Genomic DNA, 13,675 nt, shown 5'->3' on the forward strand with positions numbered 1-13,675 from the left:
ATATGGGAAGAAGCAGGGTAGGAAAGAGCCATCTGTGATGGAAACAGCCTGTGTAACTCAAAATAAGAAATAGGGCAAACTGAGGCAGGAAGGTTGAGAGTAGATGTATGAGTCCTTTTACATGCACTGTCTTCAGGGGTGTGTTTAGAAATTAGCAAGGTACAGGACTGGGATCTGCTAGAGGAGCTCAGAGTTGCAGGTCTGCTTGGATTCAGCTCCTCAGGAAAGGAGCAGAGTGTGCTCAGGAAAGGAGCAGAGTGTGCTCAGGCCGTGGCTGGCAGCAGGGTGTCCTGACCAGGCAGTGGGGAGCTTTGTAATAGGCAGAAGGTAAAATTGATGTACACAGAAAGAATCACAGAAAATAGAAAACTGGTTTAAAGGGTGTCATTCCTGGCTCGTGGCTTTGTTAATGGGATGGTGAAGAGGAACTTGGAACAGAAACGCAGTGAGGAAATGAAGAACAGGTGCTACAACTTGCCAGTCCATCTGACAATTCCTCTTGGACTCCAGAGTTAAGAGCACCTAAGAAATTTATTACCAGGATATGGCTGAAACTATCTACTTAAGGTGTCTAACTTTATTTAGTAAATTCACTGAAGTGATAAGTGCAAGTTAATTTTCCTTAAACTAAAAGGTTTTTAGCTGTGACACTAAGAGATGGAGCTAAGGAGCTGGAGAGAGACTGAGACTGAGAATTTCTTGTTTTTGAGGCAATTATAGAAGATCCAAAGGGCCTGCCAAATGGGAATAAACCATAACTGCCTCTAACACTTGTTTTCCTACAACGGGGAAAGTTGAGCAGACAAAACTCTCAAAGTATGTCTGCCAAAAGCCAGAGGTAACAGAGACACCCCTAAAAGTACCTCAAGTACTTAATACTGTTCCCTATGTTGTAATGAAAACAATTGTTTTCCATAGTAACTGCAACAACATGTTACATGTGTCTCCACTCAAACAGAGTGAAATGGAAGAATGGAAGGGGGAATAAAGTGTTTCTCAACAGCAGCCAGATTTTCCAGCTCAATTCTTGTAACATTTCCATGAAACAAGTGCTTGTTGTTGGGTTTTTTGGTTTGGGAGGAGCTTAAAGGGCAGATGAGAAAATTCTGTTCCCTTTTGAGATGTAGGAATTTGCAGCCTCAGAAAGAAAAGAAAAGAAACATGTAAAGGTCCAGCTGAGAAAGTGTTCTCAAAGATGCTCTGGAGAGGATTTGTGACTTTGTTAGTCCACAGCTACATCTGCTCTCTGTTTGATCTGAATCTTACATTTTTTGGTGGAACATATTCAAAGCCTTTTTGTTTCTCTAACCCTCCCTGAATGTGGTGACTTAATTTTCAAAAGTGAAGTCAGAGAAAGCCTGCTGTATAATCCATGACCAGTCTTCAGCATTTCATATACAGATGGTTCCAATAGCTTTTCTGGCTTGAAAATTTAAAAGCAGAAAGTCTCTGGGGTCAGTTGAAGGGTTCCTTCAGGAAATGTATGCTGAGAGGTAAGATAGGTTCAGTAGCCTTTGTGTGTTCATCCAGTATTTTGTAAGAAACAATGAGCCAGGCTGTCAAGCCTGGTTTGTCTTTAGGTGTGCCTGAAAGTCCCTTAGTCCCGGGGTCCTAATGTCACACGCTGATGAGATAAGGACTGTTTCCCAGCATTAAATTTTAAGTGACTTTAAGGTATCCCACCACTGGTGTCAGAGTCTTGTGCTGACACAAAGTTTTGTGATGGGATTTGGTTCTTTGCAGTCAATTAGGGAGCAAAAATTGTTGATGGTTTCTCAGTTGCAGTTGGGATGTGGTTGACTTGCCTACCTTTGTGTATGTGCTGTGTGCCAAGTTTAGGAGTAATCATCACAATAACCAGGGTGACTTTTCATCAAATAGAATACTTTGCAAATTCATCACGTTTTCAGGATCCCCACAGGTCATCAGTTGTTCTCTTCTCTCTCACAGAACTTCCCCCAGGGAACCAGTGTCTGTTTAGTCCTGAAAAAGTGTTGGAAAATCTACTAAATGTAGCAGCACTGACTCTGTAGGGAGGAGAGTGTTCTCATGAGTTTCAGTTTGCAGGACATTGTCATTAAACATCGTGACTTTTGCAGTATGGGGAATCATGACACTGCAACCCACATTTGACTTCCCTGCTGCATCTTGGTTGTGCTGCAGATGTAGGGAACAGCTCCAAGCCAGGGATCTCAGGTCCTTTTACGTAGGAAGGCTGAATTCAGTTCTGATGATTTCATTCCTAATGGAAATCCAGGGATTGAACACCTGGAAAGAGATTACACAGTGTGTGCTGTGCTCCTCACAACAGTTTTGTCTGCTGGACTGCTGATCCCTGCAGTGGTTTGTGAACTAACCTGTTGCTAAATGACCAGCAGGACTATCCTGGATGGTTCTTTGTATGGCTCCTACAGTGTCTCTGCAGGTGTTGTTTGATTTTGTTCATTATTGTTGTTGGTCTAGTTTTTTACACTGTATTATTTAGAAAACCTCTTCCCCTCTCACACCACTCCTTCCCCTACCAAAAAAAAACCAAAACCCCACTTGCCTCACAAGATTGTGGAATTTGCCAGAATGCTTGCATTTGTGTTGACATTTTTCTTAAATTCAGTTATTTTCAAGATACATGCAGATTTCTTCACTTAAAGTTGCCAACACTAATGGCTTCAGATTGCTCTCAAAAGTTCCCTTTTGTTTTTCAGCCTACAAGAACATCATCAGAAAGCATTTATTCCAGACCAGGTTCCAGTATACCTGGCTCTCCAGGCCACACTATCTATGTAAGTATTCCTGCTGGTGAATAAGCTGCTGAGCCTTTGCTTGCACATGAACTACTCATGCTGAAATAAATCACTTTTATACTGATGCTTTATTTTAGTGCTTAAATTGTTAAAACCTTTGCCATGTAGCTTTTGTAGCTACAGGATTTCAAGAGCAGGGTAGGCCTTTTCCAGGTCACATTTCTCTTGGAAAGGTACAGTAAATCTTTTGATGTCACTTGGTGGTGTGAAGAGGGACAGAGGGCAGAGGGGTCATTTGACTTTGTAAGGATTTTGAGAGGAGATCTGTGCACTTTGACACAATTTTTGACAGGTCTGCTCTCTGCTCTTGGGGAATGTGGGGAGCAGGGTCAGCTACACTGAAAGAAACCTATCTGATCCAACACCTTCCAAGTCAGAAATCAGATTTTTCAATTGTGAAAGGAATGGTGTTTTTAATTTAGGAAAAAAAAATGTTATTAAGCATAATGCTAAATCACTAATTTTATCAATAACCTTGAGATTATAAAGATGAAAATATAGAGTAAACCCCAGAAATTAGGTAGTTACATTTATAATAATGCAAAAAAAAAAAAAGTCCAAAATTACAAATCTCATGTCCTCAGTTAAACTCTAGTTCTATGCATTTCAACAACCACAAAAATAGGCTGATATATGAAAATTGTTGTCACTGCAGATACCAAAAGACAAAGCATGTCCTGGAGAACTGCCTTTATGTGGGTAATATCAACTTCATAAACTGTAGCTTATGAGAATAAACTGCTGCTCAAAATTGCTGTCTGTGGAGCAACATGGCCACCAAGATTAGGGTCTACAAAAATATCTGTAATAATTTATATTGGAATAAGAGTATCCAGACATATTTGCATTTCATTAACAAAGTGGTAAAAATACTCCAGAAATAACATATATTGATATATCTAAATATTTTAAGGATTAAAATGGTTTTAATATCTGGTAATTAAAAGCTAAACAGATTTAAGTCTGTTTGTAGAGACTAAATGTCCCAGATATTTCAAACCTTGCTTCTCTAGCAAGAAAGGGTTTGTTTCTAGTTTGAGGAATTGCTTAAGAACCACCAAGACCAGTGGTTGCTAAAGAGCTTGTGAATTGCATATTAATCTGAAATTACTAGGTGCTAGCAGTCAGAAGGAACAGAACTAATGTGAATTTCCTTATGCAGTCTACTGTGAATAAAGTATCTTTTAAAAGTGTTGAAAAACAATTTCAATATCTTCTTTCAGTTTTAGTCATAAATGTATTTCTGTGAGGTAGATAAACGTGTATGATGATTTATTTAAAGTTTTTCTGTAAGTAAAGAAATCTATTAGTTATCTAAACTAAATGTGAGGCCTCTTTCTGTCTCCATGTAGTGGGTGCAGCTGACTTTGGAATTTATTTCCTACTTCTGCTTTTTTAACTAGTCAAGATCTCCTTGCAGTCTTAGTGGAAAAAAAAAATAGTCCATGCTTGCACCATGTAGCTGGTAAAGAGTGGATGCTTAGTCAGAAGCTTGGGCATAGGATGAGTGATGAATGCAATGTAATTATTTTATTTGGTAGTTTGGATACCCAGTCCTGACAGTCCTCCTTGTCTTTTTATTTCCTTCCACTAAGTTCTGTTTCCTCCTGTGTGCACAGTTATAAATTGAGTATCTGTCTGGGTCTTCAGCATGAAATCCTTTTGTAATCTCTGTAATCTGCAAACTAAATTGATGTTATCGCCCGTTTTACATATGGGAAAACAAGAGCAGAAAGGTGAAAATACTTGCCTGAGGCCACAAAATGAGTCATTTGCAGAGCTGAAGTTTCCAGCTCACTACTGAGGATAAAAAAACTTTTGTAACTAGATCTATATATGCCATGTTCTTTCTTCCCTAAGAGAGGAGAAACAGTGTGAGCTGCTGCAGAGGAGGCCTGCTGGAGAAGAACAAGAAGCATTCACTCCAGATGTAGGGTGCCAAAAAGGGGTTTCATAGCAACAGTGTGACAACAAATACACAAAATCATGAATTGTGTGAAACAGAAATTGCCAGTGCATTTGTGTAAGTTAATTTATCTTCTGTCTTTGACCTTTAGGCAAAAGTAGACAATGAAATCCTTGATTACAAGGATTTAGCAGCCATTCCCAAAGTCAAGGCCATTTATGACATTGAACGTCCAGACCTAATTACTTATGAGCCATTCTACACCTCCGCCTACGAGGACAGACAGGAGAGACAGAGTCTTGGAGAGGTAATGACCCACCAGCACCTCATTCTGCTGTGCACTGCATCCAGAGCCTGCTTTGCTTCCATGGGCACTGCTGGAGGTGGCTGCTGCTGCTGTTCACTCTGCTTTGTGTCTGTCTCATCTGGGTACCGGGAGCGCTCACGGTGCTGCCTCTCGTGTGGGACTGCAGGGTCAGACACCCACATCAGCACAGGGGCAGGTCTGCAGGCTGTGCCTCTGTGCTTCCTCATAACTCCCATGGATATCCTCATCTTTGGGAATGGCAAGGTCCGGAGCATGAGGGAAAAGCCAATCACAGAATCACAGAATAATGAGGTTGGAAGAGACCTCTAAGATCATTGAGTCCAACCTATGTCCTAACACCTCAACTCAGAATCTAGACTATAGCACCAAGTGCCATGTCCAGCCTTTTTTTAAACACATCCAGAGTGGTGATTCTACCACCTCTCTGGAAAGAGCATTCCAGTACTTTATTATTCTTTCAATGTGCTGTTGTGCTGTGGAGCACCAATATTCACAGGAGGATAGGAGGAATACCATGATATTCTATGGACTAGGAGCAGCAGGACACTTGTTTCACAGATACTTAGGGGAAATACATGTCACCAGAGCACTTTGCCAGACATACTGGATAAAATTGTGTCAGGATGAAGTGCTCTTCCACCTGGGAAAGCAGGTTAATTGTGTTACAGAGATACCTGCCTCACATTTTGACCTGCTGACATTTAGTAAGGGTTCTTGTATCACATAAGAAAAAGCTATGTGATTTTTTTCTTCTAAACTTGTATGTGAAGATAATTAAAATATTTCAGATTGTTGATCCCCAATTTTCTCAGGTGAATTTCCATAGCTGCAATTACTATTTACATGCTTCCAGTGCAGTCTGTGAAGCAGGCTTTGTCATGTAATATCATCTGTCTGTGAATCAGTCTTCCTGAATGCAAATCTAAATGGATGTGGAAATGGATTTACTGCTGCAATCTCAGTGACCTTACTGACTGTAACTGAATTGAGTATGAAGATAAGTTGAAGAAGAAAGAATTACAGTAAATCATTTAGGCACCAGTGGTCTGTAGATCACCAGATCAGTGTAACTAATAATCTGCTTTCTTATCAGTGTTCTGCCCACCAGCAGGTCAGAACTGCATCAGTTTTTCTCCTTTGTTCTTAAATGTTTTATAGAGCTGATTTTTTAAATAATGAATTGGAAATTCAGCTAAGGTATAAAATAAGAGATTAACAGGTCAGAACATTACAGAATTTCTCGTCTCCAGTTTATGTTGGTAGTGAATCCAGCTGGCATCTGGTTCAAAACCACTGTGAGATGCATTGGTGACCTCTGACCAGTTCCAACAGGCCTGACCCATTCCACAAAACCTGCTACAAACACGTCTCTTGTTAGTCACACAGGGGGAACTAATCTCACCAGAGAAGGTGAACTATATGTTAATCCTTAAAGGGGAGCTTCTTACTGACAAAGCAGTGTGTTGGAAGCTGATAAAGCAATATGGTGTAAGTTGTCTGCTTTTATGCTTGTTCTGGAAATAAGCAAAAGCCTTTGGGGTTTTCTTACACCATATTTTCACCAGCATTAAAATCAGTTAATTTCTAGTGACTACCAAAATTCGTTCTGGAAACAGAAGGGGCTCTCACCTTCTTTTCAGCAGATCTCGGGTTTTCACCCAGTGCTGCTGCTGACTTCTGTCACCTTGGGCAAGTTACCTCACCTCTTTGTATCTGTTTCTCATCCCTTTCCTTGCCCTAATGAGAACACAAGCCCATTGGGGTGGAGTGATCCCTTACCCTGTGTTTGTGTCGTGGTAATCGAGTGACAGCAGTCTTGGTACAAGGTACGCATCATCTTTAAAAAGCAAAGAAGGTGACATGTTTAGTTGTGCAGTGATTTATCCTGCGTTCTCTTTGCAAAGGGTGTGTATGTGGTGTAAATAAAAGGGGACCTTCAGTTTATGCTTGTAGAACTAGAAATGCCCCTCACCATGATTTAAAAAGAAAAAAAAATCACTAGTCTCAGCAAAGAGAGATTTTTGGGTGTACGAGGGAAGATGCGCAAGAGGCACATTAGCCAAAATTAATCCAGAGATGCACACAAACCTTAATTCTAGGGAATAGGTTGCAAGAAAACGATAGATTTTAGCTACAGAAAGCAAGAAAACAGCATGGCGATGCTGAGAAGGTGGCATGGGGATGCGCTCCTGGGGCAGGGCAGGGGAGGGCAGGGCAGGGCAGGGCAGTGTAGTGCAGGGCAGTACGGGGCAGGGCAGTACGGGACAGGGCAGTATAGGGCAGTACAGGGTAGGATGGGGCAGGGCAGTGCTGGGCAGTACAGTGCAGAGCAGGGCAGTGCAGTGCAGAGCAGTACGGGGCAGGGCAGTACGGGGCAGGGCAGTACGGGGCAGGGCAGTACGGGGCAGGGCAGTACAGGGCTGGGCTGAGCTGGGCTGAGCTGAGCTGAGCTGAGCTGAGCTGAGCTGAGCTGAGCCAGTGCAGGGCAGTACGGGGCAGGGCAGTGCTGGGCAGTACAGTACAGAGCAGGGCAGTGCAGTACGGGGCAGGGCAGGGCAGTGCAGTACAGTACAGGGTAGGATGGGGCAGGGCAGTACAGTGCAGTGCTGGGCAGGGCTGGGCTGAGCTGGTTCCCGGCCGCGCTCCCTCGCTCGCCCATCCCGCGCTCTCCCGGCGCCCTCTCGCGGGGAGCGGCGCTGGCTCCGCCTGTCCTCGCCCTTGGAAACACAAACCAGATAGGAAATTTATTGTCTGCTACCGAGGAGAAAGTTCCCAGAAACTGCCAGGTATTCAGGTTCTTCAGGACCTGTCACTTCTGCCTTGCAAGCAGCAGCCTGGTGGGCACTGAGGCCGTCTTTCCTCAGCTCCAGCTTTTGTTGGGTATATATTGGGAAGCAGCACTTTACCTCTCTGTCCTTTATTTCAGGCATTCTGATTGTTGAAAGCACTAAATGCTCTGAAACACCTTTCTCTAAACAAGCAGACATGAAATAAGGATTTTTTCTAACATGATAGATGCTTCCAAATGGAGCAGGGATCCCACCTGGTAGTTCAGTTAAAAGACAGCTAAAATGGCATCAGTGTGAAATGCAGAATGACACCTGTAAAAGTTAGCAGAAATTTCCCAGACAACAAAATGACCTCACGTCAGGTATTAGAAGAGATTCTCAGATCTCAAAGCAATAGAGAATTGAGCCTGTCGCAGTATAAATTTTTATAGAAGTTTGGTCAGAACAAGCCCTCTTCCTCTTTATCTTCCCTTTCCCTTTCCCCTTCCCGTTCCTCTCCTGGAGCCATCACTGTATTTCCACTGGCTTGCTGTTCTGGGATGGAGCTGCTTTTCTCACTCGCCTGCACAGTGTATTTCAAACTGACCATAGTGTGGCCTTCTGTGACAGACCTGCTTTTGAAAGACCTGGAGAAGCAAACATTCCTTGGCAGCCTCCGGGTTTGAGATCTGCCAGTTCACCTGTGCATGATGAAACAGTAACTTGGCTGCAGAGTGAGCTTCCATTTCCCAAAAAGCCATGAGACCATGTCAGCTAGTGATGGAGTGAAAATACGTGAAAGGAAAAATACCTGGATTCAGCATGCTACTTTCTGGGCTGTCTTAGATTCCTGTGACTACCTTTTAATGTAGTGTTACCTCAGCATCCAGGTAGATGATACCAGCAGATGATAGAAATTCATTTATTTAGCGAACACATGAATTGTTAGTAGAAAAATGTGGGAATGCACCTCACAACGTGCTTTTTTCATTCATTTTGAAAGTTTTAGGTTAGCTTTCAGTTTTTGTAGAGAATGTTGTTCCAATGCACTGTGTGGAGCAAGGTTTTTACAGCTGCTGCTGTTAGATGATAGAAATTAGGAAAATACGAATATAAAAGATTTTCAAGGCTTTGATGGAAAGTAGCAAAAGTAGTTTTTAGCAGCTTTGTGGAAATATATTGAAAAGGAGATGTCCTGTATCCAATAAAAAATTTTGCTCCTTTGTTTGGATACTTAGCATTCCCAGTGTCACCAGCTCCATGAGAGTGAATGGCCTCTCAATCCAAAATTTATGGATAACTACCAGCTGGATATTTATTACCAGAAGCTCTGCATCCATTTTACACTACTGCTGTTGTACATTAGTGTAGTAGTTGGACCAGAATCAGCAGTTCTGCTTCTATTATCTTAATAGCTATATCATTCTATAAATGTGGTCTTATTTAAAAGCATAATCTCTTGCCCAGTTTATTATGACAAATAATACTGAAGTTTTGTGCACAAAGGAAATAATCCTGATCTCCCAGCTTCAAATTGCCTGGTGGTTGAAGAGCACATAACTGGTAATTACACATAGCTTTTATTCTTGTTTGTATCATCAGCATATGCATAATCATATGTTTCTTCTAAAGGCATTTCTTGCCTCAGTTTCCCTATGTGTTACAGAAACTTTTCATAATATTGTGCATATTTCTGCCCACTGGCCTTTGTACAGTTCTTGTAATTCCTGTCTGTTCTCCTTACGTAACCATGGAGGAGCACAGAGATTTAAAGGAGGTCATATCAAAGAAATGTTGATGACAACTACGTGCTCCTTTGCATGGGTATGAAATGTAAGGCCTTGGGGAAAAGCACATTTTTGCCAGAGTGTGCGCGTTGGAGGGAAAACATGCTTCATCCTGAAAGATATTCTGTATTTTGATTTTCCATGCAAAGCTCTGAGTTAAGTTTATTTACTTTTGGTTTCCATTTTAAAGATTTCTTCATGACAGGCATGGTTGTTAAATTAATAACTCCTTCTGATTTTGATCTTTACAGCTATGTTTTAATTACCACAATGATTAGATGGCTAAGATGAACTTGCATGGTACTTGACGGATTAATCACACTTAAAAAGATTCTCCCAGAAACTTTAAACATCAATGATTTATGGACCAGTCCCTGAGCCATGTGGAAAAAGCAGGTTCCAGTGCTGGAATGGTCTCAGTAATTTCTGCATTGCCACTTTACACTGTCATATGTCAGAGTACCTGCAGCAATGTTTAGATTACCATTTTCTGGCCCAGCATACGCAATGATATTTCATAACCTTATTTTTTATGTCTTTTCAGTCTCCAAGGACTTTATCACCCACCCCTTCTGCAGAAGTAAGTTTGGTGGAACCTTTGGGGGCCGTGTCCTACTGTGATTAGAATTACTCCCTCAGCCAGTGCAGGCCTTGGGTTGGTTGTCAGTCAGATCCATCTCTGTTTGCCACACAGGCATGTTTTCTCAATGTTGAAACTTAACAAAAACTATTTATAAGAAGGAAACTTGAAGCTTTTACTGTACAAGAAGTGGAGCTGCCACTCCTCCCACTGGAGCAGAACCCTTTGTCCAGCAGGCGTCACTTTGGTGCATTCCTGCTCCTTGTGGCACAGGCAGATTCAGGTCTCGAGAGCTGCAGGATTTACAGCAGATAAAATGCTGCTCTGAGCATCCAAATAACAACCCATGTTTGCTGCTGAAACATTTGCAATTTTGTCTTGAAGAAAACGTAACTATGGTCTGGTTTGGTTTTGCTTTGCTGGAGGAGTTAATTTGAACATCATAATAATATGTTGGGAAGTCATTTGTCAGGATACAATAGATGCCCTTGCAGAGTCATTATCATTGCATTATCCTGTTGCTTATTTGCAACATAAAAGCTGCACTTATTGCTACTAGTTAAAAATTAAGGAACTGTAAAATTTCTTGTAAATCTTCATGCATTAATCAGTGCTGGTTTAGTTTGCTTCATGGATGGGTGGTGGGGGGGGTGAGGGTGTAGTTTGTTTTGAGGTTTTTTTGTTTGTTTCTTTCATTGGCTTTTTTTACCCCCAGGAAACCAAGTAAACTGAATTTTGCCGTAGAAGGTGTCATGTTTTTATAAATCTGATTTGGATATAAATACCTGCTGATGTAGCTGGTGACATATGGTCTGTTTAGCCACAGAGAGCTCTGTGCTGCAGCTATTGAATTCTTTCTGGTCTCCAAGTTAGCTTGCTGATGGCTCGTGTGTCTTGTGTCCAGTGCAGGACACACATGCTCTGGATGCAGCTTCCCTTGTGGAGTCAGGGAATGTGGACAAATCTAGGATTATTGTAGAGTTTAATAGAAATTACAGGTGGAGCTGGAACCTTCCACGACTGAATTCTGACTATAAAAATGGGCTGGAGCAGGTCCTTGGAGAGCAGAGCTAATTAAGTAGGTTGAAAGCTTAAGGGGTGTTGCTATTTCAGTCGCTTCTGCTGATGCCTTCAGATCCACAGAACTTTAGTGCTGCTAAAAATGTGTTCTGTGCTTTTACATTTACCAGTGGCTGCCTCTGTCCTGCAGGGCTACCAGGACGTTCGGGACCGCATGATTCACCGGTCTACCAGCCAGGGCTCCATTAACTCTCCCGTGTACAGCCGGCACAGCTACACCCCCACCATGTCACGTTCCCCCCAGCACTTCCACAGACCTGGTAAGGCCAACTGCATTGCAAATCCATGCAAAAATATTGTTTCTTTATTATGCCACTCAGTGGTGCAGTGAAGCACTTCTTTCTCTTAGAAGTGGAAGTTTAGGATTGAAAAATTGTTGTATATTTTAATGTCTCATTTTCTACCTGTTTTTTTTATTCTGGATTGACGTAGTCTTTTGCACTAGGCTGACTGTTTCTTGCATCATAAATATGCATCTTCTGGTTTTGTTTCCAGTCAGTTATTTTAAAAATATTTGTATGTTTCTGAAAGCAAGCGAAATTTTGCAGCAGTGAATCGCAAAGTTCATTGGGATTTTGGGAAAAGTATCACATATTGGAAACAAAAATTATGGCTTGACTGTACAGAAGTTAGCAATTTAGGTTTATTCCCTTGTAAAAAATTCCTTTAAAGCTTGGTGCAGCCATAGAATCTCATATTCAGAAGCAAAACACCCATGTGTTCCAAATTGCTTGTCATTTTTTAAGACATGGACTCAGGAAGTATCTGTTTAATTAAAGCTGTAGGCAGTTGTCTGGGAACACTTGAAAACATACTTTACTTTCTGTTTTAGCAGTGACATACAAGTCCTATGTACAGTATAGAAAATGTACAGGTCATTCAGGTTCCCAGTGTCTTCAAAATTACTGGTTATGTATCTAAAAGCAAGATATGAAAATGAACTGTTCATCCGCACCCAAAATGCTTAAAAATGTATGGCTACATGCTATTCATTGAAGACTTTTCAAGACTGATTTTGTTGTGTATGGTGATGAATTAAACCTTTGTGATCTGTTTTTAAATTAATTGATACAATTGCAGGGTTTCATCTTCCTTGGTGATTACAGCTGAACAGTTGGGATGCCAAAAGCCCATATGCAATAGGAGCTGCATTTTTAAAATTAAAGATTTATCATAGAGCCACCACTGTGGAACTTGAATGCTGTAGCCATTTCCTAGTGGGGGTGGGCTGAAAGCAGCCAATTGTGTCTGTCAGTGAATGCCTTATTTAAGGGACCCAAGGGAGGTGGGACAGAAGCAAATTGTGTCTGATACTTAGTGCTGACAGCATGGCTGTGTTTTAAGACGACGTTACAACTGAAACTGAAAGAGACTTGAAAACGTGAAAAAGCTGCAAACTTCTGTCCCTTGGTTCTCCATGTCTGAGGGGATTTTTCCATTTTTATCTGTTGTCTCACGGATATGAACAAATCCAGGTCCTATTCCAGACTTGACTGTGATTGAGTTTTACTGACTGTGTTCAGTCAAAGACCTTCCCCAGAAGCAATCTCAGTTTATGTAACTCTTGTGATGGGCAGATGGGCTCGAGCCAGACTTGTGATCCAATGTAAAATCTTCCAAAGTCCACAGCCTGAAGGATTTTCTGGAGAGATATTTGTTCAAACTTATCTATGTTCAGATGATCTCATCTTGGGCTCACCTGTTACTGGTCCTCATATGACACAGAAGTAATTCTGTATAATTTGTCATTTGGTGTTTCCTACCCTGTTTTGGGGTAATTGTTAAAGCTACTTAATAATTTTCCTTTGGTAATTGTTTATTGAGTAATAGCTCAAATATATATGGATTTTTCCTCCTAAGAGCACTTCTTTTCACCATGTTATTTTGCAAGAATAATTTCTCTCTGAATAAACTCAGTGGCCCCAGATCACTTCTCTTTTGCTCCCAGCTAGCCCTTGAGAGAGAAGTGAACTGTTGTACTGACGTTGTCAGGATAAGGTTCTTCAAAAATCGAGTGCTACAAGTTCTGAAAAAGTTTGCAGCCTTTTCCACCCCTGGTGCCCTAGCTGATGTTGGCAGCATTTTTGGAATGTCTTAAAACAATAGAAAACAGCTTGCATGCCTCTTGACTGACATTTTTTGGTCAGGGACTTTTCAAACCAGCTGCTTTCTTAACTAATTGAGCGTCAGTGTTTGTGATGTTTGCATGCTGGTAGCAGGCTACTTTCTGGTAACAAGGCATTGCTCAGAAGCTCGTTAAGCCAATGATGTTATGCTAAATTAGCGATGCAGTTCAAACCTAAGCCTCTCTCCTAACACTTCCTGTAATTATGTCTTAACATTTACGGGCCCTTTGGTGCGTCTTTAACCGTTCTGTTGTTTTTTTCTCCTTCCTTCTTTCCAGAATCCTAATTGTTCAATGCCT

At 41.5% G+C, this 13,675-nt stretch overlaps 1 protein-coding gene across 15 annotated transcripts in view; it reads left to right on the plus strand.

Moving 5' to 3' along the window:
• Positions 1–13,675, plus strand: part of ABLIM1 (actin binding LIM protein 1) — a 139,867-nt gene that overhangs the window by 102,895 nt on the left and 23,297 nt on the right. For 14 of the 15 annotated variants that reach the window (XM_041460935.1, XM_041460940.1, XM_041460936.1 and 11 more), the window contains 4 exons: positions 2,703–2,780; positions 4,859–5,014; positions 10,135–10,170; positions 11,381–11,510. In XM_041460935.1, coding sequence (XP_041316869.1) covers positions 2,703–2,780; positions 4,859–5,014; positions 10,135–10,170; positions 11,381–11,510 — 400 coding nt within the window. The remainder of the gene's footprint in view (positions 1–2,702; positions 2,781–4,858; positions 5,015–10,134; positions 10,171–11,380; positions 11,511–13,675) is intronic. The other variant, XM_041460938.1, reaches the window with a different exon arrangement.

This window comes from Pyrgilauda ruficollis, unplaced genomic scaffold, assembly GCF_017590135.1.
Source record: "Pyrgilauda ruficollis isolate IOZ18807 unplaced genomic scaffold, ASM1759013v1 scaffold15, whole genome shotgun sequence".
NCBI lineage: Eukaryota > Metazoa > Chordata > Aves > Passeriformes > Passeridae > Pyrgilauda > Pyrgilauda ruficollis.